The sequence below is a fragment of the Orbicella faveolata genome, unplaced genomic scaffold (genome assembly GCF_042242905.1).
Source record: "Orbicella faveolata isolate gen_17 unplaced genomic scaffold, um_ofav_v1 contig_34, whole genome shotgun sequence".
NCBI lineage: Eukaryota > Metazoa > Cnidaria > Anthozoa > Scleractinia > Merulinidae > Orbicella > Orbicella faveolata.
Genome location: NW_028301563.1, coordinates 6,250,917 through 6,275,118, shown reverse-complemented (window position 1 = coordinate 6,275,118; position 24,202 = coordinate 6,250,917). Strand labels below are relative to the sequence as shown.

Here is a 24,202-nt window from a genome sequence, read left to right as displayed (position 1 = left end):
GATTAATGAGTGCGTCCGAGTTTTAGTAGGCTTGGTATGTTAAAAAAAAAATTCTGGGGAAAGCATTTTGTACCAGAGCTGTTAGGTAGGCGTGAAATTGGTCTCCCTTCAGCAGGGGCAAAAACAAATGAAATGAACGCAAAGCACGTGTATACGAAAGGGTTTGATCTCGTTTATACATGTATTGTGTAATATTATACATAAATCTGTGTTTTATACCCAGTCCGTAGTACGTAGTCCGCAGTCCGCAGTCAGCAGTCCGCAGTCCACAATGCATGTTTTATACTGACCGTGTAACTCGACACCAACCATGTTTGTTCCGTCGGTATGCGAGACGACGTGCGTACCAAAACTAGGACAATTATTTTGTTTACGACCACGACTTTGAATTGCCTTGGCTTTGGGGTAACAGCCACAGGGCATTTTCACTTCCGAAACAATGAAACGGAGGACACGTTCGTGTACCAAAGCAACACTGTGGGAGTTGATATATCTTATGTAAACACTTTCGTTGGGTTTACGTTACATTACTCTGGTCGACCCAGAGGTTTTTCTTGATTTTTCATCTTTTCGCGAAGCGGTATACACGAGTCGCGAGGCGGCGAGAAAGAAAAATGGTTACCTTGGACTTGAATCTCACTTTCATGCAGACGCCAGCTGTCAAACGCGTCAAATTGATAATTACGAAAGGGACCAATGGCAACTGAGCAATCACGTGCTTATCAGCTGCTAATGTTTCCACTCGGGTGGTGAAGAGTGGTATCACTTGACCTACTTGGCCGGGGTCAACGCGCGTGTTTGCATGAATTAATGTATTCACCCGCAACGATCGCGAAGGTTCTGTCTTGTTAAACATTACTACGGAGCATGTTTCTCCACTTAGCTTACTCGTTTTGTAAGAAGGACTCAGGACTTCCGAATACAAAGGCATAAGCTTCTTTGAGCAGATTGTTCTCGTCGACGTCTTCACTGCTCAAACTGGCCGCTCAGGGGAAATGCCACGGTTTCGCAGTTCGCGGATATGAGAGTCCACCAGAGGACAAAACCAAAATTGTCAGGGGCACCCAACGGATCGTTTCGGTAAATTATCTGTTCGGAAGGCCTTTAATCCCCTCTGATTTTCTTGAGAGAATTGGCACCTCGAACTTTCGTGATATGAGAAATTTAATGTCTGTTGTTTTCGGACTGTTGAAAATGTCGTTTTGAGTAGCGAAAAAAGGTCAGCTATCATTTGCGGAAAGGCGATAAGACCTAAGGTTTTCGGGAAATGGACAAAAAAGCCCTAATAAATTCGAGAATACTCAAGTTCCCCTAGAATATCCGAACAGATAAAATTTTTTTAGTGCAACCTAAAATTAACCTACAGAGCTTTAAAAGTACTCCAGATAGCCTAAAACAGCATCTAACAGCATTAGAGAGAAAACGGTCGTTGGGTGCCCCTGAATTGTGGCATGATGCGGGTATGAATAACCTGACAGGTACAGGTATTTTCAGACATCAGGGGGCAACTGAAATATAATTGACTTTCCATGTCCAGTTGGCAGTATGGCGAACAAATCCTTGCGATTTATGACTGCGAACAAGGTTTTCTTTTGATGTTCGGTGAAACTTTCAATTTCTGGAAAACGCTCCTCGAGTACCGAGATCAAAATTTCCTCGAAGACACTGTCAGAAACATAATCCATGTCGAGCACAGGCGAATCTTGAACGTGTATAAACTGAGAACTAAAGTATTTTGCAAACAAATTCCTTCCCTGGTAGTATTACCAATCAAACGAACCAATCATATTGATTTGCGTGTTCTTTAATCTTTAATAAGTATACTCCTGAAACAGTGGAACTATACTAGGAGTTGAAAATAACATAATAAAAGCACGTAATAAATAGTTACAATATGTATATATATACAGAAAAAAATTATAAGTTAGTAAAAGATAAAATAAAATAGATTAAGTATAATCTCGTCGAGATAAGTTAGGACGTCTGAATATACATTATACAAAAGATTTAATGGCTGCAAGATGTTTGTATTTGTTTGTGTTTGTAAGAATATCAACCAATCCGACCCAGAGGGTCAGACCCTGACCCTGGCGTCTGCATGAAAGTTAGACTTCGCCTCAGAGCTTGGAAGAACACTGTTTGCACGCTGATAATTCTAAAACAATGTGCGTATCCACTAAAGCAGTCTGCTGGTAATAATGTGGCCTGTCTGCAACTATTGTGTGAAGGTATGTTGTTGACATGACTACAGCAAATAGAAAGAACTACAATCGTGACAATTTGCAAGGTAATTAGTTGGTACCTTATCAGTGGTTAGTTGGGTTCACTCTGCCACTATAATAAAGTGGCGCTGGCCAGTCTGCAACTATTGTGTGAAGATGTATTGTCGTCATAACTACAAACAATAGAAAGAACAAATCGTGACAATTTTCAAGCCGTAATTAGTTGGTCAGGAGGTAGTTGTCAATGGTTGGTTGGTTGGGTTCAGTGATTTTCAAAGAAATCTCGGTTTCGGTTCAAAAGTCGCTGAAAGTGACGATGAAAACCCTTAGGCTCCGACCCTAATGGATTTTTAAAAGTTTCCGTTTTTGTCTCAACCAAAACAAAGCAAAATCGTTTTCGTTTTGTTTTCACCTCTCTACACTAATGAGTTTTTTAAAACACATACTTTTTGATACGTTTTCGTCTATCGTCCACATTAAAACGCCCGAAAACGCTGATAGAAATGACAGTATACGACGCTTTTTTCGTCTCCGTTTTCACCTGTCCACACTAGAAACGGAGGGTTTTCAAAACGTTGCGTTTTCAAAAGGCTCCAGTTTTGAAACCGTTTTCGAAAGTCGTTTTAGTGTAGACGAAAGGCGTAAAAAAAAAAAGCATCAAATAGCATGCGTTTTCACACTTCATTGGTGCCGGTGCCTTGCATACGGTGGCTGCGCCCGCAGTACGAGCCGCAGTCAAAACCGAGCTGTCCCACCAAAACGACAATAAAACGATAATAGCCTTTTCGTCGCAGCTAACAAAAAACAGACATTGCTATAAGTCGCTTTGGCCAATTCTAATGCTTAACTCGAGAACTCTGGGTTTAATTTCTGTAATTTGACTAGGGAGAGCATATTTTGTTCAAAATGACACAACGTTTATCCTACCTGGCGACAGTGATCGAGGAGGGAGTTGCCGAACGCGGGCGACCCATTTTTTGGCGCCAAATTAAAAGCTTGGAGTTGGAGACGCAAAATGCTTCATCTTTTTCACTTTTTACAATCTGATATGGTTTTTGGAGTTATATATCCCTTTTCGTGATTATTCGATGCCGTCACCAGTGAGAAAAGATGCCCGACTTCAATGTTTTTCCATTTAACACGCCTTTGACGTCAGGGCAATACAGTTTTTCCCTCCTGCGGAATCCTGATTGGTCAATTCAAATTTCAGGCGCACCGATCGATCGTAAGCAAGGGTGTTCGAGGCCTTACATGTAAAAGGGTAGCGAAAGGGGGGATTGTGATCCAGCTTCACGAACGAATTTGAACAAAATTCACGAGTCACAAACACTTTTAGCTACTTTTAACAAGACCTAGATAATTGATTAATTAGTAATTATTAATTAAGCACTAAGGAAAGCAGTGAGTTATTAAAGGGTATTCAGTGGCTAATCAGTTTTTTAGTATTTGATTATTGCTGATGATCAATGAGTAATCGATGAATAATCGAAAGGCCACAAAATGTTCAGTCATCGATTAGTCTGTCATGATTACATTGATGGCATTGAGACTTTCTACTACAAAAGTCCCTCTATGAGCTACTGAGCAGGAGAGAAACGCAGAGAACTAAAAATCAGGTCAGTTGGTTGGTGTTCAGGACCACCAGTGTCTTCTCCTGGACGGTCCGGGAACACCCCGGCCAGTCCCCCTTCCCGGCCCCGAGGTTAAGTGACTAGAAAGTTTGCTCAAACTCTCGGTCCATTGATTTAGATTCCGGGGAAGCAGCCATTGAGCTATCAATCTCAATCGGCCCAAGAACGACTCTCAGAACAGCCACTATTCAAGAGGTCACCAACTTCCTAGAAAATAGAGAAATAGTCATTGGTAAGTAAGCATACGAGCCAGTCGCCCACCAGGCCGGCGCTTATCTCCGGTTGCTGTAGCATGAAGTGACTGGGAGTATTTTTACTCCCCCGCGGATGGAATACTAGTTCATTACAGGGTTACCCCCAATATTAAATTCACCGGTACCCATTTATACACCTGGGTGGAGAGAGGCACTGTGAGAGTAAAGTTTCTTTCCCAAGAACACTGCAACACACGTACGGTGCCCGACCAGCACTCAAACCAGGACCGCTCGATCCGGAGTCGAGCGCAATAACCATGAGGCGACTGCGCCTCCGCTCCCCACTGGTGAATTAGAAGAAGGAAAACTTAACTATCTAGGTGCATGGATTTAACAGTGTGGGGCGAGGGTCAAAAGTGGGAAAAACCACACACAGCAAACCAGCTGCAAACAGATATCCCCCAAAATAGATATCTGCAATAACGTGAACTTATCCCAGATTTGTCTCCTTCGTCGCCAACGGTCAGCAGCATCTGACGCAGTGCTATAAATTAACGGCGAAGGGTGAAGACGCATATGTGCACGATAAAAACTGGAAAAGAAATTTAAAAAACATCTACCAAAGTAAAACGTTTTTGATCTCTGAAATGAAAAAAAGAAAAAATTGACCTGTGTTTACAAAAATCTCGTTCCCAGGGTCTCCAATCTTCTCACCCTCCCGGGGCGAGAGAGACAGAGAGATCCTGGGAACGTAGTTGTGTTTAGAAGTTAAGTCTTAGATTCAAGATTTCACAGTACGGATATAAAAACTTGAACTCAATATTCAAGAATTCGCCAATATGAAATCTTTCAAAGCACCTTGACTTATCAAGATTTCACAAATTCTGTTTTCTAAATTTACAGTTTTTACGGGTTGTAAAAACTGGAAATCGAAGACACTCTGCTGCTAACAAACGCCCGCCTGGATTCGTCATTTTTAAAGGATATAAAAGCTCGAAATTCGGCAAGATTGTACGGAGCTCAGAAATTCAAATGCCTTTTTCCGGCAGCTTGAATTTCAAAATTTCCAACAAGCTTACTACATTCAAAGTTTTCACAACTTGTAAAACTATAAACTGTAGCAAAAATTGTTCAGTCCTCTGGCAAGTTGTTAAAATCGGATATCAAAAATAGCTGTCTCCCGTTTTTCAGCTCATTTTAAACGATAATCTCACTTGTACGAAACTTAGGTTGAAGAAGGTAGACAAGGTTTCGAGTTAGTATCGGCAACAAAACTAATTTTGACCGGCAGCTAAAGTTTACGCTTTAAACTTTGTACAAACGTAGGATTCAGCTAAAATTGTCAGAATTACGCCTACTTACGTTGCGGTGTCACTAGCGATGGACGCCACGGTATGGGTGAGAATTCTGCAACAGAGAATCAAGTCTTTTGTGTAACGGAGCCACTGGGTATATGCAGACGCTCTTTAAGCTCGTCCAAAGGAAGTCTTCGTAATCAATTGTGCAGTAATTTAACTACCAAATTTACCGATTATTTATAGGTAAAATTACGAGCTTCAGAATTCGCTTGCCTGTTCGTGCAAGAAGCTAGCTAGCTCACCTCCTCTGTATGATGTTTATCCAAAAGATCAGTTCATAAAAACAAGTATTGACTGAGGTATACATGTATGTTCCGCGGTGTATGTCATACACTGTGACTGTTTAATTTGGGAGAAGTTTGATATTTAGAATCGAGAACTGAGAAAGAGTTCATAGATTACTTGCAAAAAAATTCAGTCGTTTTATTTGGGATGTTCAATTTTCGGACGCTTTTTAATTATCTCATTTCGGCCAAGTTTCGGCCAAAAATTTCGGACACTGCTGAAACATAGCTAAAGTAAGTTTACTTCTACAAAACACGAATTAGACTGAAACAACAACTGTGAAAGTTAAAGTTTTACCGCTCTCAAGTTTTAACAGATACACGGACGAAAAAGTAACACAAATTGTATCAAACCGTTTACCCATCTCCTGAAGCAGTGTCTCAACTAAAGGTCGCTCCATAAAGGAAACTACGAACTTTCGAGTTACTTAAAAGTTTTATTATGTATTGTACATATTTCGCACGATTAAAGTTTCGGAAGCTAAAAAATTTCGGACGGTTTTATTTTCGGACACCTTTTCTGTCCAAAATTAAAGACGTCCGAAATTTTTTGCAAGTAATGTTCTTGAATGAGCGGAAAATATGGCCCCGCGAAACCTGGACTGTACACCCAGTGCGTGCGTTTGAGGGGCGCTGCATCTGAGTTTACTGGAAAGAGTCTCGTCACAAGACAGCTAACATCACCCAAAGTCCAATTAATGTATCTATCTCTTCGTCAACCACGATTCTTAGATTTCTAAGTTTTATAATTTTCTGAAAGTGAAGTACACGATTCCTTGTTTTAACGGGAATTGATAGCTACGTAAATTGGGTTGAATATGTTTGCCAAAAACTAATTGCCTCACCTTTTGTTGGAAGATTTGTCGGCAAATGTGAAAAAACTGTTGGGAATAATAAAAAGTAATTAAAATATAACGAGCTTGGAGTAATGACGAACTCCAATTAGGGCTATATTAATGATTTCCTCCAGATAAATCGCCAGTGTACAACAGGGAACAACAAAACGCAATAAAACACAACATAACAAAATACAGCACAAGACAACAAAACAAAACAAAACAAAACACAACAAAACACGACATAACACAAGGAAAGAAAAATCACACAACAAAACACAAAATGACCCTCAAATCTAAGCAAAGAACTGGTAATATAGTGGAATCCCGAGTTCTCGAACCCTCAGTTTTTGGAACCTCCCGATAACTCGAACCAAAATCGTTTCCCCTTCTCACTCAAACACTGTAATTTTACCCCTGATTTCTCGAACTATCCGATTTTTCGAACCAAGTTTCGTTTCCCCTGAAGGTTCGAGAAATCGGGATTCCACTGTAAATCTTTTACAGCCTCCATTCCTCGTGAAGTTTCATATTATATTCTGATCAAGGCAGCCAATGAGTTACGAGTCAAGACTGATGCAGTGTGTGAGGAGAAACTAGAATGATCACTTACTTGCTGTTGTTCCTCTGGTTGGCCTTTCTGTTGTTTCTAAAGGAAATATAAATTCAATTAGTAGGTTGCTTTCCCTTGCCAGGAGGTCTGAAACCACAGTAGAACTCCTTCTTACCGGCCAGACCATTTCACGATTGCGGTCGGCATGTTTGAACGGGAGGCCCAACCGGGCGATAAGCAGTACTTATTAAAGTTAGTTCAGAGGGCCAATAACTGAAATCAACCAATCAGATTGCTCCATTGTAAGTATTGGACCAGGCACTGCCCCGAATGATCCCGAGAAATCACTCTTGAAGATTTTCGGGTAGTTTTGGGTAATAAATTTCTTATTTACCAAACTTGCTCGGGTCCAAACGTGGAGAATACACGTATCGGCCCTTGGTCTTTTTGGTACGGACCTGTCAAGACGTACGGCCTTCGCGCTTGGTTGATTACTGTTACTTTTTCTCTTTGGGATGCTGGTCTAACAGAGGCTCCCTCCCTGCAAAAAAATCGTTTTGCGCAAACAATTCATTGCCCGTTTTGCCGTATTCACACATTTTGTCATGTTTCCGTCGAAACAAGTAATTCTACGGAATTTTTTGGCATGGGGCACACGGTTTATTTCATCTCATCTTTACACCCTTTACGGCAAAGCGTGACTGTAGGGAAGATTGCGTTACTACCTGCTGTTGGCGTCAATCCGTTGCCACAGTAACGCGAGTCACAAATAAGCGCTGGTCTAAGTCTGTACACGAAGAACCCTCCACAATTGCGTACTGTGATGTAAGTCTCAAATAGACAGCAGAAACTTCGCCAATTAAAACAAACTTTGAGCGTGACTGCTCCTTCATCCACAGATGGGTGACTTCCGTTGAGCCAGCCCGGCCCTTGTGTACCACAGTGCCCCTTGTTGACACAGGATTCAGGCATTTGGTTTCCAGCCCCTCCACCGAACCTGTACCAGCCCTGAGTCGTTGCATCACAAAGGACAGGACTGCTTTTGTTGTATGTCTGTGCTCTGTCTGACTCGTTGAGGAATTTGTAGTTGGAACATTCTACGAAAGATTTCATGTAATATATCAAACGCGAAAGACAGTGTTTGACCACATTTCCAAACACCGAGAAGAGAGTTGGGAATACGACGCGCAGCGGAGTATTTTTGACGAGCTTCGAGGTGTTTGGAAATGTGGTCAAACACTGTCTGCAGTGTTTGAAATATCTTCTCAATCCAAACTAAAACTAAGGAGAAAACGGAGAATTAAAATCGTAAAAATCTATGCTAATTAAGATCAGATATCCAAACATCGACACGGTCATGATTTCCTTTGTTTAAACTTGATGAATTATCAATGATTTTGAGAAACTTTAATGTAAAATAGATAGCCGAATAGCGGAAACACAGACAGATAGACAGACAGATAGACAGACAGACAGACAGACAGATATACAGACAGACAGGCAAAATAACAGACAGGCAGAAAGACAGATAGAAAGACAGACAGACAGACAGACAAACGGACAGACAAACGGACAGACAAACAGACAGACAGACAGATCGCCTTATGGTTTATTTTTGCTGGCTGTCGACATCAGGATCACTTCGGTAACCGGGGAAAATCCTATAAACCCAAACATTACTCAAAGACTATTCAATGTTGCCAAAGAAAATGAAGATGTTCCGAGGATTACTGAAGGATTCCGAACGATTGATGTCGGAATCACAGGAAATATTCCCGATGACTCCCGAAAACAACCGGATTCACTCGACTTCTTGGTGTGATTATAATTCCAGCTGCCCTTTGTTTTTTCAGGTAACTGCATATCCATAACAAAATTAGAGTTTTTAAGGTGGCTCAAAACAGTTTCCCACACTTAGATTTTGATGGGTCGTTATAACCACTCTTTATCACTTGATGCTACAATAGTGATATCAAAAAACTACCCAATCATTGGTGAACACGTTGTTATCATTTCCGTGACACAATAGGTTACCATAGCAACAGTATGACCTCCTAAAAACACCCTTAACTACAGCTTTAGGTTGTTATAATTCAAACACAGCACGGCGAAATTTTTGTATATTATCAACATTTGATAAGCATGATAATACGCAACTTTTGCCAAAGTTTAAAAAATTGTGTACATGGCGTTCAGAGCCACCTTAAATTTTTGAAAAGCTATCAGTTATCATGCTTATCAAAAGTTGATGATATAAAAAAATTTCACCATGCCGTTTTTTGAAATATAAGTCCCTAAAACTGTAATTAAGGGTGTTTTTAGGAGGTCATACTGTTGCTATGGTAACCTATTGTGTCACGAAAATGATAACAACGTGTTCACCAATGATTGGGCAGTTTTTTGATACCATGATTGTAGCATCAAGTGGTAAAGAGTGGTTACAACGACCCATCAAAATATAAGTGCTGGTAACTGTTTTGAGCCACCTTAACATGACCTATTTTATTTTGTTTCAGAATTTGAACAGAATTGTATTGTTTGTATTACTTTCAGTTTGTATTGTTTACATTTTCAATGTCTTGTAGTTTATTGGTGGTCTTCTTTACAGTATGCTTTGTTTTTTTGAATATTCGATAAAACATTCCGACTTTCTAAAATAAAAAAAAAAGAAACGAAATAAATACACTGAAAAAGCCACGGCACTAATGTACTTGGAACTTGGAACAATGAAAGAAATTTTGAAAATTAAAAAATAAATAAATCTTTCATAGCATCCCAGCATATCACTTACCCGGAGAAAGAGTCAGATCTGAGGTTGTTGGGGCTGGAGTCGTCGTGAAGGCTGCTGGTTATAAAAAGATAATGCACATCATATGTTTCGTTTTTTTTTTTCAGATAGATACGTGAAATGACTTGTACAGGCAACAACCGACAAACAATGGAACAAAGAATAGTCTTAGTGAGACTACAAGCTTGCTTAGAACACCAACAAATAGATGAATGAATGATGAACGAATGACTGAATGACTGAATGAATGAATGAATGAATGAATGAATGTATGAAACATGAAAGGATAAAAAGACAAGGGATGGAAGAAAGACTGGGTAAGGGATTTTTTCAGAGATCCTGAATTTCCCGATAACAAAGGACTGACGCAGTACCTGCAGCAACACATAAGACAATCAAAGCAATTGTTTCGAGCTGTCCAGAATTCTACTGTGGAAATAACTGAGGTAGGTAAAGTCTGCATACGAACCAAGTGGCCTATCAGGCCGGAGCTTAATCCGGTCTCTGTAGCATGAAGTGACTAGGAGCATTTCTACTCCCCCCCGGATGAGATGGTAGTCCATCGCAGGGTTACCCCCAGCATTACGTTCGCCGGTACCCATTTGTACACCTGGGTGTAGAGAGGCACTGTGGAATTTAAGTGTTTTGCCCAAGAACACAACACAATGTTCCTGACCAGGGTTCGAACCCGAACCGCTCAGGGGACGAGAGCACTAACCATGAGGCCACCGCACCTCCCACAAATAACAGAGCAGTGCCTTAGATTTAGAGTACGCTTTGACAGCAACATGTCCAAAATCGTCTGATAACTTCAACAAACAATCCACGTACAGTCCTAGAGAACGGGAAACGTCGCGGAGTAATTACTTGTGCGAGCTAACGGCTGTGGGCAGAATGAATACCGAACTGGTCTGGGTTGTTCGAAGGGTTTGTTTTGCTAACACTTATCCACTGGATAGCGATTTATCCAGTGGACAACGTTATCGAGCCTTCGAACAACCTGGGGCCTGGTTACCGTGAATGAGGCTACGGTTCTGTGCTAAAACTCGTTTATTTAATCACTCATCGAAAAAAAAATTAAACGAAGTGTTAGGATACTTACAGCAAGCACGGACAAGGAACGTCATAAAAACGATTCTCCTCAGCTTCATCTCTTCAAACCTAATTGAAAATCGGAAAAGATAATAACTACTGAAGAACCTGAGAAAGATTGCGTGACGATCCGCCTAATGTTTGTTTAGAACGTGACAGGCAGAAATGATAAGACTTTTGCGAAGATGTTTGGAAAGCCCGAGTAAAACACTACGGAAGAAGAGATAGCGAGAAAGAAACAGTAAAACACAGCCTGCTGTTCTGTGGCTTGTTATAGTTCGATGTCGTATAAGCCTCACCTTCTCTTTATCCGTTACAGAGGTCAAAAGTGGAACAAGGACATTTGTGATGTCAACATTGGTATGCAGAACAGAACCTGCGCGATGCCATTAAATGCATTGATACGGCCTGAAATAATCTATAAACCACTTATGAAAACTCCCTTCTTACCTCTAACTTTCAGGTGCAAATTTTGAAACTCAAATCAGTAAATGCGTGCGTGTTGAGATGGTGATCTGTCTCTACTTGTCTACAAATCTGATCTGTTTTGGAACGAATGGAACGTTATTAGGCGGTCTTTCGAAGTGTCCTGTTCGATAAGGTTGCGCCCGCGTTGTAACAACATTCTGAGACCTGGAAAAATCCAGCATTCATTACGTAACTGCTCATTGAGCGGAAAATTTTTACAAATGGAAAATCACGGACTCGCGGCCGCGATAAACGGAATCATGTTTCATGTAATAAGGACTTTCCCGCCCAAAATATTCCCAAGTGCAGGATTTTTTTTAAAACTTAACTTGCTATGCATTGGGTTGAAGATTAACTTTTGCCAAAAAAAAAAAAAAAAAAAAAAGGCAAACCAAACCAAACAAAACATGGGAGGCCACCGTGTACGTTTTAGAGATAAGACGTATTGAAGACCATGCTTTCGTCATTTTCAGATGATCTGAGCAATAAAAGAAGAATAAAAGATGTGGCGTGACGTTGTGACACGAAGCACTGAACTAAGTGTGGGATGTACAGAAACAATGGGGACTAACGTTCTTACTGCGCCTTTCAATAACATGCAGACTCTAACATTCAAAGCTCAACCGACAAATGTTATTGAAAGGCGTATAATTAAATCATAGTTGAAAGATGGAAATGGTTAGGAAGGTCGGTAAACATCAAAGAAGCTAACAAACAGGCTAAGATTTATGCTGTAAGGTCCTTGACCCTGCACATCTTTTGTTTTATGCTCATTGACAATGCATGAATTACATAATTGCAATGCTTCTACAGGTAAGTTGTTTTAGCACACATAACCACCCTTTATATTTTGCCAGATTTGTGCAGTGCCAACCCTCAAAATAGCCAACAAAAACACATAAGAAAGAACTTCGTCAAGTTTCCCTTCCATTACCCTCTATTAACTATGATTAAATAGTGTATAAAAGGCAGCTCAATTACGCCTGGTAAAAAAAAAAAAATGAAAATAAAATTAAACAATAATAATGAAAAAACGTTTTGCCATCCTCTCCACGAAGTAAAATGCTTCTTTTTAGCAACTAAGGCCCGCTTATCAACGCTCTCACAATCTCTTCGGTTTATGACAAAATATAAAAAAGAGTCCGCGCGTGCGAATTTGCGTGGGGGGGGGGGGGGGGGCCGCCCCCCGCCTCCCCCACCAAAACATAAACAAAACAAAGTAATAAAGCTACAAAACGAAACGAGACAAATTTATCTGAAATATGATTTAACTTCACAACACACAACAATTTAAATTACTCTTAATAATGACAATTGCAGCGTTTTTGCTAAAAGATAAGTTCATGAATGTCTGGATGCAATAGGTTTCAAAACTGAAAAAAATTGTAGATCTGTACCGTACCGGTCCTGTGTCAACATACACTCATCAAAGGATATGTCTCAATACGGACCTGGGGCCCGTTTCTCGAAAGCCCCGGACACTTCTCTGGCCCGCAAAGCCATTTTTAGTCAATCTGTATTTAAAAACAAAGAGGTGCACACGCCTGAAACTTCTTGTATGAAGGGAACCTCTGTTTATGTTAAGAATATGCGAATTAAACAGCTCTGTATATCTTCGAGAGACCTTCGAGAAACGAGCCCCTGGTCCGGTCCGACTCCGGGCCGGAACCATGTGGAACAGGTCTTGTGGGAAATTAAGGTAATTAATTGTAGGAACTCGAGGTTAGGTAATTAACGCTCGATTTCTAGGGGTGTTGTGATTCCAGAAGGGGGGCCGGATGAGAACCACACTCTGGAAATGACTGCAAACAGAGCAAAATAAATAGGCTATAGTTAAGGCTAAAATAGTTCGCAGAAAACATAAGAAACCAGTCCTATTTATTTCACTCATTCCATCTATTTGTGCATACAATGGGCTCAAATCCAATGAAACATTCTCTACGATTGCTTAGTACGCTCAAGTTCTCTTTTTCTTAAGTCCTTCCGTAAAATCTTGCCACTTGCTGACTTCGGAATCTTGTCAACAAATTCCACGCCGCCTCTCAGTTTCTTGTGAGGCGCAACTCTCTCCGCTACAAAGTCAACAACGTCTTGTGGGCTGATTTCTCCCTTGGGGACCACAAACGCTTTCGGCAACTCGCCGCTCTTCTCATCCGGGACACCAATCACGGCAGCGTCATCGATGTTCAGATGAGAAATCAGCAACGCTTCGAGCTCAGCCGGGGCGACCTGGAAAAGAGATCAAAGAGAAGCGTCAGATTTTAAGCGAGCACGAAAACTGTGAAAATGAACATGACAGTACAAGTGCCTATGAAAGATCATATATTTGAGCTGCGGAGAAAGATATGAAGACAAAATTGATCATCGCAGTTTTACACACAACATAAGCAGAGCCTGAAAAAAATCCAGGCTTGAACAGGATTTGAACCTATGACCTCTGCGATACCGGTGCAGTGCTCTACCAACTGAGCTATCAAGCCAACTGGAAGCTGGTTACGTTGTGAGTTCGTAATATACCCGTAGATGGTGAAGATACAAAATCATATATTTTTTTCAGCCACTGACCGGTTGTTTATGGTACGTTGGGATCCTAGTCCATCGCAGCTGACCCGATAGGGTGCCCTAAAAATTAAGCTGGACCAGATTTGTACTCGGTGGTTAATTAAGTGTCTTTCTCAAGTTGATCATTACACCACTTCCCTGCTCTCGAGAAAAAAATTGGTATTTCTTAAAATGAGTAGAAAACTGTCTGTAATGACCTGATAAGCGTTGTATTTGATGAGTTCTTTTAGCCTGTCAACTATGAAAAAATGTCCATCTTCATCGTAATGTCCAATATCTCCCGTACGTGCCCATCCTTCGCTATCGATCATACGCGCGGTGGCTTCGGGGTTATTCAGATAACCTGTGCGAGAAAACATACGACATTAAAAATGAAAACAGGCGTTTCAATTGGAAAAGGTATTGGCTGATAGAACGCTCTAAGCAAGATACAACTGGAAAATGTGTGACTAATAGGAATTCGTAACGACTGCTGTGGTGTACAGTTCTTTTACACCGAGGTGGGGAGCCGGGAAAGAGAGAAAGGGGTAGGGGTTAACAGTTCTTGAGACTGCCCATCTGTAGTGCCTCAGGCTTGGTTTCTGCCTGTATTTTGTCGTAGTATTTTGCGTAAAAGTTTGTGGCCAAGTCAAATTTACACCTGGGCCGGGTTGTACAAAAGCCGGTTAACGCTAACCCAGGATTAAAAGTTAACCGAAGTATTACTCTTTATTGTATTCAGTAAAGTGTTTTTGACTGCTCATGTTTTATGTATTTTGAGATTACTTAAGCTTAAAACTGAAGGACAAAACAGAAGTCTGAAGACGTTGCAAAACTAAAATCAAAATTCTCGCCAATCCTGGGTTAGCGTAATCGGGCTTTGAACAACTCGGCCTTGTAAAGGACGTGAATGCGAGATCTCATCTTCAGGTAGAGGATTCGAATTATCTCATAAAGGGAAAGAAGTTAAAGCAATGCTACCTTTCATAACTGTGGGCGCCTTGATACAAATCTCTCCGTCCTGATGTGGACCCAACATGGCACCTGTTGTTACATCTACAATCTGTGTGTAACCAGTGTAAAATACAACTTCATTAGAAGCGGAACGTTGACAATCAAAGACTCGAAAAACTCTAACCTGATTAAATTTTGCATTTTCAAAAGATAACGCCAATTATTTTGGGACTGAGAAAATTACTTCTTCGCGATTGGCTGAGAGCACGCCAATTTATAGTTAATTTTTAATTCGAACAACAGTGCAAATTAACGGGCGCGTTCGTAACTTACTCAGTCATATATATAATTTATACACAAGTAATCATATGAAACTTGAACAATTAAGGATTTACTCTACTCGAGATATTTCGTGTTGTTTACCTTACTTTCCACGTTAGACAATAGGACACCAACGCTGCCAGGTTTTCTTTCTCCCCTGGGTTGCACATGCGTAACAAGCACTTCTGTCATGCCATAACCTGGAAAGCAATGCTAAAGTCACGCAATTACACGAACCCAAACGTGACAAGATTCTGTCTGAGTCTGGCGAGATGGGCTTTTCGCCCTTACAGCTGTAACACATGTTTTTTCCTTTGTTACAAAAAGTAAGAATCCGTGCGGAGGAGCCACATGGCTTGTCAACACCAGCGCTTACCTCTCGTCTCCGTTCAGCCTGTGAACAGGCTCCCGATTGGGTGGTAGTGCAAAGAAAACAAAACGCAAACAAACAAACCAAGCCAGTCAATCGCAGTAAAGTGCCGAATAAATTAGGCCTTGGGGTAAAAAAACAACCCCCGGGGGAGTTGCTTTCAGAAAAATAGTTGGGGGCGCGCCGCCCGGTTTCCAGAACCCTTACCCTATTTAAGACCAAAATCTGCGATTTTCCATACCCTTTTTATGACCTGACCAAAAATTCGATACCCTATTCAAGACATGACTTGTAATTAATTAGTTCTCTAGTTCAGACTGACATGTTAAAGGCATTGTGGGGGGTTTCCTTGATGGTCTTATCGATAATGATGAAAAAGAAGCTTCTTCTAACTACCAATTCAAGACTTGAGTGCAAAAAACCATACCCTATTTGAGAGCAAAATGGCCAAAATCGATACCCTATCTCTGACTAAAACGACTAAAAAACTCTACCCTTTGGGGCCGCCGCACATACCTATATAGCTCGTATAAGAGAGTACGCCCCGGGAAAACCACTTGCAAAGTCGTGTCTCCTTTGATTCATTTTACCTTGTCTGATGCGTTTCACTCGGGGCATTCTTTTTATCAGAACCTCCTCGAGTCCTTTTCCCATTGGTGCAGCTCCACACGTCACTTCTTCAACGCTCGATAAATCATATTTGTCAACTAACGGATGCTTGGCCAGGAATAGAACAATAGGAGGAACAATCGGAGCATTTGTTACCTGCAAAACGATTAATTATAGAAGTCATTCGTTAAGTTAACGGATTAGCCCCTTTGCGCTGTTTTGCGTGACTAATATAGCCAAAGATTGTGTGACATGCCACATGAGAGGCTACATTAGAGGCCACATACCACCTACATGTATAAGCACGCCGACTTTGTTCCAAGGAATGAGGAAAACTGGGAACCTGGGAGACAGGAAATGTATCATGTATGTCGACGTCACACCTAGACCAGGTAGCCAATCACAATCAATCTGGGAAGACTTAATCGTTATTTTCATTACTGCGCATGCCCTTGCTGTCACTTTTGCGCTGTATTTCCACCCGCCAAACTGCGCCATCTCGTTTCCAGGTTTTTTCGGGCGTTCAAATCGAACATGACAAACACACAGAAAGGGGAAGGTCTTTCAACGGTGTGTCGGCCATCTTGAACCTAAACATGCTGCAAAACAAAATCAGGGATGTACTTTGAAGAGCTCAGAACCAGAGAAATATACTCTCACCTTGTGATCTTGCATGGCTTTCAAGAACTTTTCCGGCTCAAATCGTTGCTGGACTACAAGCTTAGCGCCCTGATGCAAGCCTGAACCCATCATAACGAGTTGACCGTAAATGTGAAAAAATGGAAGAATCGTCATCACCACGGACTGCTCCGTGAGTGTAAATATTTCAGAACCCTCCATGATGCACGTGTCAGCTATCATGTTGTAATGCGTGATCATCACTCCCTTGGGGACCCCTGTGGTGCCACTCGAATATGGCATGCTCACGACGTCATCTTTGTCGACTGTGCATTGTGACGGAAAACTGGAACCGTCGTCATCCAGGAGATTGGAGAACGCCAAACAATCTTCAGAAACTTCATCACCGATGACAATGATTTTCTTTATCTTGCCTTGTGCTTTACTCGCAGCTCTGGCCTTGTCGATGAACAGAGGGCTTGTGACAAGAAAGCTGGATTGGGTGTCCTGTAGTTGTCGCTCCAGCTCCTCTGTAGTGTAGAGTGGGTTGACTGTGGTGACCGTGCCTCCAATGAAACCCGCGCCGTAGAAAGCGATGGGATATTCTGGAACGTTGGGAAGGTAGATGGCTAAAACATCTCCATTTTTGAAGCCCCTTTTGACCAGAGATGAAGCGAAGTTTTTGGTGAGGGTTTTAAGTTGTGTGAATGTGTAGGCATGGCCAGAAGTACCATCAATCTAAACAAGTAAACAAATAAAAACGGAGCAGACTGTTGATACAGCAGCTCTTTGAACTTGGTTAAAAAGAATCAGGGATGGAGTCAAAACTTAGAACAGAACTTATCGTCGCTTAGTGCATTGATCAAGCTCGTTTCCAAAGTCTGTCTTCTTACCGCACTTACAACGCTCTAACAGGCAGGAAGAACAGCTTTCATGATGGGTCGTGCGAGAGAGGAGAAACGCCTGCTATAAGAACCCCACTCCATTTAGTTATTTCTGCTGCAGGTGGCGGCTGCAAAATTCCTACTGGCTGATACTCACTCCTCTTTTTCCTCACGTATTTCGATTCTCTCCTTACCCCTTCCCTTTTTGCGCAGGTTACCGAGGTTATGAATTTAAAACTAAAACAATGATAATTATCGTGAATATATAATAAGGTTACGATATAGCAATCAGGTTACATCGGTTTGATTTGAAAGAAGAATATCACGAAGATCAAAGCAAGATGAAATAAATTTTGCTAATTGGATATTAATATGCAAGTGAATATATGAAACATCATATATTTGAACTGCGGAGAAAGATATGAAGACATGATTGATCATCGCAGTTATACACACAACTTAAAGCAGTTGTGAAATTAAAAAAAAAAAAAATTCAGGCCAGAACGGGATTCGAACCCATGACCTCTGCGATACCGGTGCAATACTACCAGTCGGGCTTGATAGCTCGGTTGGTAGAGCACTGCACCAGTATCGCAGAGGTCATGGGTTTGAATCCCGTTCAGGCCTGAATTTTTTTTTTCAGGCTTTAATTTCACAACTGCTTAAGTTGTGCGTATAACTGCGATGATCGATCACGTCTTCATGAATATTAATATAATGATTTGTAGAAGTCATAAGTTCGCTGATTATGACGAAGATACTTGTTTAAAAGTCGGAACGATATTTTCTAACCTATTTTTCTACAAAATTCATCTCCTAGAATATAGAGTATTTAATGCAATACATAAGACTGTGAGATTCATCTTCAATTTGATTAGATACACAAATAGGGCAGAGTCTGTGATCGTATCTACCAGTTTCAATCCTTATAGTTTGTGATTGCCTATTCTAAATTTCACTAGTTCTTTTCATTTTGCCTTCAATTCACAACCGAACACACACAAAGGTTGAGGTATGGTCGCGTTGGTCAGCCAGGCCCAAGATATGTTTTAATTGTGACAATAAACTTACAACAAAGGGGATAAAAGATACACCAAATAACATCCTACATGCGCCAAAACCGGACACGTAAAGCCCAAAAACCAAGGGGAAAAATAGGAACGGTGTACCCCCGACCAAATGCAGTGGCACCGTCTTTGGGGTTTTAAGGTTGATATATAAACAACAGAATGAAAGATAAATCAGATAACGTCATTTATACAATAAAAATAAACCTTATGCGGAAGTGCAAGTGGCAAGGCTGACCGTAGAATGCCACAAGCTTCTCAACCGTCTCTTTTTACAAACGTACTAACCATGAGCCTTTGCATACTACGGTAGCACCCAGTTCTCTGTTCCGTGTCGGCAGAATATTAATTTAAGAAATACCGATTATCACAAATTACATTTTCGCTTAGCTTGCTTGTTAGGCCTAAATAAGAGGAAGGAGTATAATCGTTCTAAAAGTTGTGAAAAAAAATTCTAGTTTATCAGAGTTTTACATGATATTTTGCCAGTATAAAATATACTTTTGTTGCATTAGGCTAACATAATGTTTGATTTTTGAGTTAGTTTTAAAGTTAGTTATTTTAAACAGATCTAAAATGCGTCAAACCACGATGTTAAAATATTCGTTCACAGGTTCAGTCAATATTGCCTGATGCCAAAATTAATCTTTATTATATGGCAAGCTCCGTGATCTGGCGGGCAAGATGAACCAAATCCTGCGCTGTGATTGGCTACCTGAGCGGGCAAGATAGCGCTATCTTGCCCGCTCGGGACTACCCGCTGTGTTCCGCAAGAAAAATTTCTCCGAAAGCAAGAGGCCATGATCGAAAGCCATACAGTAAATATCCTTTCTTAACCAGTGATGCCTGGATATTGGCCTCGTTCTATTTTTGCGAGCTTCAGTGGACCTCGACTCCGTCTCGCTCCATAAACTCGTAAAAAAAGAACTGGGCCAATATCCAGCCATCTTGAACTCACGCTTAATACCAAATAGGAAGAAAAATGCAGCTTCTAAGCTATTCGGTATTTCATTTTGAGGCGAAGTAGAAGACATTGTACACATGCCAACTAGAACGAGAACACAGGCACTCTTAAGGCTGATGAAATCGGTCAGTGTCAAAAGGATTAAGACTGCAGAATGCAGACCAGGGGTAAAATGCAGACTACAGACTATAGAGTTCCGAAAGACTTACCATTTCCATCATCACGAGCTAACCGTAAACAAGCTAACCGGGACAGCTGACACGAGTTCATGAAACGCCAGCATATTAGATATCTTATTTTCAAGAATTTAGCAAATACTTGTAGCTACTTGTGTTTATACTTACGATTGCTGTTGTGTCGCCGTATTTGTCAAAGTTCTGATAAACAAATTCAGGCCACGACATGTTCTCGGGGATCGCAACATCGGGAAATTTGCTTTTCAAGGCCATTGTACGTACGTAGAATCAACTGAAGTCTTGTTCGTTGCAAAGTATCGCTCAGCTTTGGGTGAGCAATGCCGTGACCCGGTAAGAGATGTGTAAATAAATAATTTGATATTCATTTCATGCCGTGAATAACTCGGTGGGTGACCGAGCGTCACGCCCTAAGGAGTTTCAAGTATTCCTTTGTTTTCCTTTCCAATTTGTTCTTTATATATCTCGAGATCGACCCTTGGCTTTTATTACTATCTATAATATTTTTCTTTGTAGGTTCTTCTTACTAGAGATTCAGCCAATTTTTCAAGGAATATTTTCTTTTCTTTTTCGCTAATTAACCAGCCTTGCCTTCCCTTGCCTCGAACACCGTGTGAAGAATGTTAACCACAGAGGGGGGGCGTTTGTTTTTTGTGTACATGTTCAGTAATTACGAAAAAAGTTGTTGTCTTAATTTTTTATAAGGAAGCGAAACCGAGAATTACTTGTAAATCGAAAAGAGTAGTTGCTGAAGATTGCTAAATCGCTTCTGTCTATACAGCAGAAAACTTGTTCCTGTAGATAGTTAAGACAGTTAATCAAAAACCATTAGTCAAAGAGTTGATTTTATTTTGTATAACAGCAAGCCAGGGCCAGCTAGTTTGCCTGAGGAACATTCACAAGTTCTTCTCTGCTACGTTGTATTTACATTAGCGCTTTAATAGTTGGAAACCATGCACAGCTTTGTCGTTACTGGATCGTCACGCAACGCTTTGCGTGACAACTGAAGTAACGCCATGAGGAGTAGCCATTGGTGAAAAACAGCAAACTCAGTCGCGCAATCTCTTACCGTGACGCCACCTGTTTCATCGAATTGATAATGACGATGATGATATTTACATTGCTTTAAACTGTCAACCTATCAACTTGCAGATATAGTCGTTTTCTAATGACTGTCGCAGATCTGCATCATAACTTACGAAAGAAACTACACTGAAAATTACAATGTTAACTAGTGTTCCATGAAGGAATTCGGATTGTAAGAAACGCCGTTGATTTGATCTTGAAACGACATATACGAAACCCCTGTCTAACCCGCTTTTTCTATCGTCAAATAAAACTAGACAGTGAGTTATCTCGCAAACACAAAACAACATTGCTGGGGGGACGGAGAGTGGAGAGAAAGAAAAACACAACAACAACTGCAAAATTCGTATCTCGTCATTCCGATGTGATGAAATGAACGAACGGGAAGATGTAAGCGAGAACAGGTTGACCGACCTCGGTAGCAGCAAGCCATTAAATGTTTTCGACAGTCAACAATAAACCTCCGTAGGTAACCTACTTTCGATCTAGTTTTATAAAAAGAGAGGATGGAGAGAAAGAGCCGGAACAAATCCCACATATTGGTCCATGGGTGATGTAGAAATAACTTGAGAGGGCTTTCCTTAGGAATATGGCTTAAATGAACGATTAACTCTCTTCTCCTTCAGCTTTTCTTGGTTTTATACAGTTACCTGACAGGCGTAGCCCATACATTTGTGTTTTTATTTTCTTAGAAATTTACCGCAGGCTACTATGAACATAACCAACGATTTCCGTGAAAGAAGTGATATATTTTTTTTTTCATCAGAATGTATCAGTGATTTTATAACACGCACTACATTAATCATCTGTCACTGATGAATCAAAGATAAGATTTGATAACTCGAAGGTGTGGTTCTATAGAAATTTATAAAAATAAAACACTTGTTTGACTCTTTTAAAGAGTTATTTAAAGAATGTGGGCTTCATCCAAGTAATTTGGATAATCTGCGATAACTAACACTCTCTTAGTGTAATGTACTCTCAAAATGCGTGAAATTTCAGTTAATTTACCACTTTCACCTCGCCTTCGACCATGAAATCCACCTGTTACGGCTTAATCAAGGGCAAAACCTCCAGAGCCTCTTAATGGAAGCGAAAAATGGCAAATAACGTGTTTAGAGTTTCGTCTCAAATGCGACCACTCCCGGCCTTCCGAATTCCAAGCGAATTCTGAGAGAATGTTTTCGGCGCATTCCGTATTTGTGATGGGACCGCAGCGTGGAAAGGCAAAAAGCACTTTTCATCTCTGATTTTTGTTTGTTGACCCGGCTCTTCAGAACACAGTTGTGCCACCTGTTGGCGGGATGTTAAGCAGGTACAATCACAAACACGAAATTGCAAGAATTGGGTAAATTTCTGGAATTTTCAACGAAGCCCTGTAAACCGTTTCATGATATTCCAAATTCTACGTTAAAGAAAGAGTAAGAAAATATATTTCAAAGAGTATATGAACAAGGAATTTTTAAACGTAGATTCTAGAAAGCCGCGGATGCAATGGAAGGGAGCTGACAGCCGTAGGCCACATGTTCTAGAACTCGTTGCTTCAATTCACTTACTTGTTGCCGGAGCGCGTTCGCTACCGCGTTTAGTTCAATATTTTTATCTTTTAACTGTTGTACCCTGACTTCGAGCTGTGCTTCTCTCTCAAGTTTCTTTTTCCTGCACTTTGAAGCCGCCACCCGATTTTTCTGTTTCTTTCTCTCACGTTTCACAATCTCCTGAAGTTCTAAATCGATCGGGGGTAGTGGGAGCACACTCCCGGCTTGCGATTTTAACGTTTCATCAGCGTACTCAAAATTCTCTGTTTCCACGACGGCGCCGCCGTATGCCGCGGGATTAAGTTCATGATGGTCATAAGTTGTTACCCCCGCAAACGGGGGATTATTTATCTCGTAAGAGGTCTCGTGTACCTGGCTGTGAAAGTTGTTCGGTGTGTTTTCCGGCAGCTCTCCCCAGCTGTTGTTGGTACCTGAACCAACGGGTACTGTATTCTGTTTGTGAAGATGATCGCCGGGTTGTTGGCGATCGTGTATTTGCTGAAGAGCTTCCGCAAAGCCTTGAACATAAGCCTCGTGTTGTTGTTTGACGCTGTTATTTCCCTCGCGCAAACCTTTCGCCTGCGTGGGTGATTTGGGATTCTGAACACTCGCGAGAATTTTTTCAAACTCGGGCGAAATCAGGTTAAATAAAGTGAATTCCGGCGAATTGATACCTCCGGGATTTCCTTTCGGCGTGAGGCCAGTATTGCTTGCAATAAATTTTTCCAGCTCGGGAGAAACCATTTTAAACAGGGTCAACTCTGGTGAGTTCTCGTAAATCCCAAGTTTTCCATTGCCCCTATATTCTTGTACAACAGAGGGATGGTGTCCCTCGAGATTTAACCTCAACGCGTTCTTGTCATAGCGCGAGAAATTGTTCACTGGTACCGATGTTTGGTCATAAAACAGTACATCCATGTTCTCACAGCTTCCTAAAACGTGCTCGCCCATTCTGGAAATTCTTTGGCCGTGTCTTTATGTCTTAGATAATCTGAAATAAACGTAACTCGTCCCACTGAAGCCGCTATGACGACCATCATATAATTTTTCTGGAATTAAGTCACCCTTCGAACCAAAACATTACGTCACCTGGCAAGCCGCTCATTGGCCCGCGAAGTTTTCGCGCCAAAAATACTCCGTGCTTAACGGTTGCTAAAACGGTTGCCGCGGTGTGGACTTCCCGCCAATTTTCTTCCCAAGGAAAACAACTACACCACAGCAAGCCCATTTTCGTGATTTCTTTTCCTTGAAAGTGAAAATTTAGCGTTTTATTCGCGTTTTTAAGATACAACGTAGTCTTGTTATCACGGACCCGGTCAATAATCACAAACTAACATACAGAGTGCTCAAAGTTACCCACCTGCGGGCACCTGCGAAAAAGTCAACTAACCTGGGAGAAAACGCGATGTGGGTATTAGCCCGGGCAATAAAACTCGTATTTCATGTGTCGTATCCGTGTAGCGAAAGATAAACTTGCGACAAGCAAACAATGAAAAACCTGGTGTTTATGGTAAAATTAATTTGACGCCCTGCGCTGAGAAGAAACAGAATAAAAAGAAATAATAGTGATTCATATATTTCTGTTTCGAGAAGACTAAATATATATATAACGGCCGATCTTTTAGCGTTA

At 41.1% G+C, this 24,202-nt stretch overlaps 3 protein-coding genes and 1 long non-coding RNA gene across 5 annotated transcripts; 1 reads left to right on the top strand and 3 right to left on the bottom strand.

Annotated features, from left to right (window-relative positions):
- Nucleotides 1-1,448: 1,448 nt before the first annotated feature.
- Nucleotides 1,449-8,587, top strand: LOC149104398 (uncharacterized). The gene is made up of 2 exons (XR_016210111.1): nucleotides 1,449-2,228; nucleotides 7,978-8,587. It is a non-coding gene; the product is annotated as an uncharacterized LOC149104398 (long non-coding RNA).
- LOC110055697 (pancreatic secretory granule membrane major glycoprotein GP2-like) lies at nucleotides 3,267-11,723 on the bottom strand. Of its 2 annotated transcripts, none has more exons than XM_020762090.2 (7): nucleotides 11,409-11,723; nucleotides 10,969-11,027; nucleotides 9,870-9,923; nucleotides 7,804-8,175; nucleotides 7,139-7,174; nucleotides 6,535-6,570; nucleotides 3,267-5,454 (listed from the first exon to the last, which is right to left on the bottom strand). In XM_020762090.2, exons 2-7 carry the CDS (start codon nucleotides 11,015-11,017, stop codon nucleotides 5,402-5,404), a joined length of 600 nt encoding a protein of 199 aa, XP_020617749.1. In that variant the 5' UTR covers nucleotides 11,018-11,027; nucleotides 11,409-11,723; the 3' UTR covers nucleotides 3,267-5,401. The 2 variants fall into 2 exon arrangements, with proteins under 2 accessions (XP_020617749.1, XP_020617750.1); XM_020762091.2 differs by having other exon boundaries at nucleotides 9,870-9,920.
- Nucleotides 11,724-13,287: 1,564 nt separating this feature from the next.
- LOC110055717 (uncharacterized) lies at nucleotides 13,288-20,324 on the bottom strand. Its single transcript, XM_020762114.2, has 7 exons — nucleotides 20,099-20,324; nucleotides 16,882-17,577; nucleotides 16,203-16,377; nucleotides 15,345-15,442; nucleotides 14,949-15,030; nucleotides 14,186-14,331; nucleotides 13,288-13,655 (listed from the first exon to the last, which is right to left on the bottom strand). Exons 1-7 carry the CDS (start codon nucleotides 20,201-20,203, stop codon nucleotides 13,365-13,367), a joined length of 1,593 nt encoding a protein of 530 aa, XP_020617773.2. The 5' UTR covers nucleotides 20,204-20,324; the 3' UTR covers nucleotides 13,288-13,364.
- A 452-nt stretch (nucleotides 20,325-20,776) lies between these two features.
- On the bottom strand, nucleotides 20,777-24,189 carry LOC110055720 (transcription factor Jun-like). The gene has a single exon (XM_020762116.2). It carries the CDS (start codon nucleotides 23,521-23,523, stop codon nucleotides 22,510-22,512), a length of 1,014 nt encoding a protein of 337 aa, XP_020617775.2. The 5' UTR covers nucleotides 23,524-24,189; the 3' UTR covers nucleotides 20,777-22,509.
- Between the last annotated feature and the right edge of the window lie 13 nt (nucleotides 24,190-24,202).

What these genes read in the sequence shown, in the direction of transcription:
- LOC110055717 (XM_020762114.2), bottom strand. Translation starts at nt 20,203, where the DNA reads ATGGCCTTGAAAAGCAAATTTCCCGATGTTGCGATCCCCGAGAACATG. An exon ending in AGTGAAACGCATCAGACAAG is followed by an intron (nt 15,443 to 16,202) that starts GTAAAATGAATC and finishes ATTGCTTTCCAG; the next exon opens with GTTATGGCATGACAGAAGTG. An exon ending in TGTCTAACGTGGAAAGTAAG is followed by an intron (nt 15,031 to 15,344) that starts GTAAACAACACG and finishes GGTTACACACAG; the next exon opens with ATTGTAGATGTAACAACAGG.
- LOC110055697 (XM_020762090.2), bottom strand. Translation starts at nt 11,017, where the DNA reads ATGAAGCTGAGGAGAATCGTTTTTATGACGTTCCTTGTCCGTGCTTGC. An exon ending in AACCAGAGGAACAACAGCAA is followed by an intron (nt 6,571 to 7,138) that starts GTAAGTGATCAT and finishes TATTCCCAACAG; the next exon opens with TTTTTTCACATTTGCCGACA. An exon ending in GACAAATCTTCCAACAAAAG is followed by an intron (nt 5,455 to 6,534) that starts GTGAGGCAATTA and finishes TCTCTGTTGCAG; the next exon opens with AATTCTCACCCATACCGTGG.
- LOC110055720 (XM_020762116.2), bottom strand. Translation starts at nt 23,523, where the DNA reads ATGGGCGAGCACGTTTTAGGAAGCTGTGAGAACATGGATGTACTGTTT.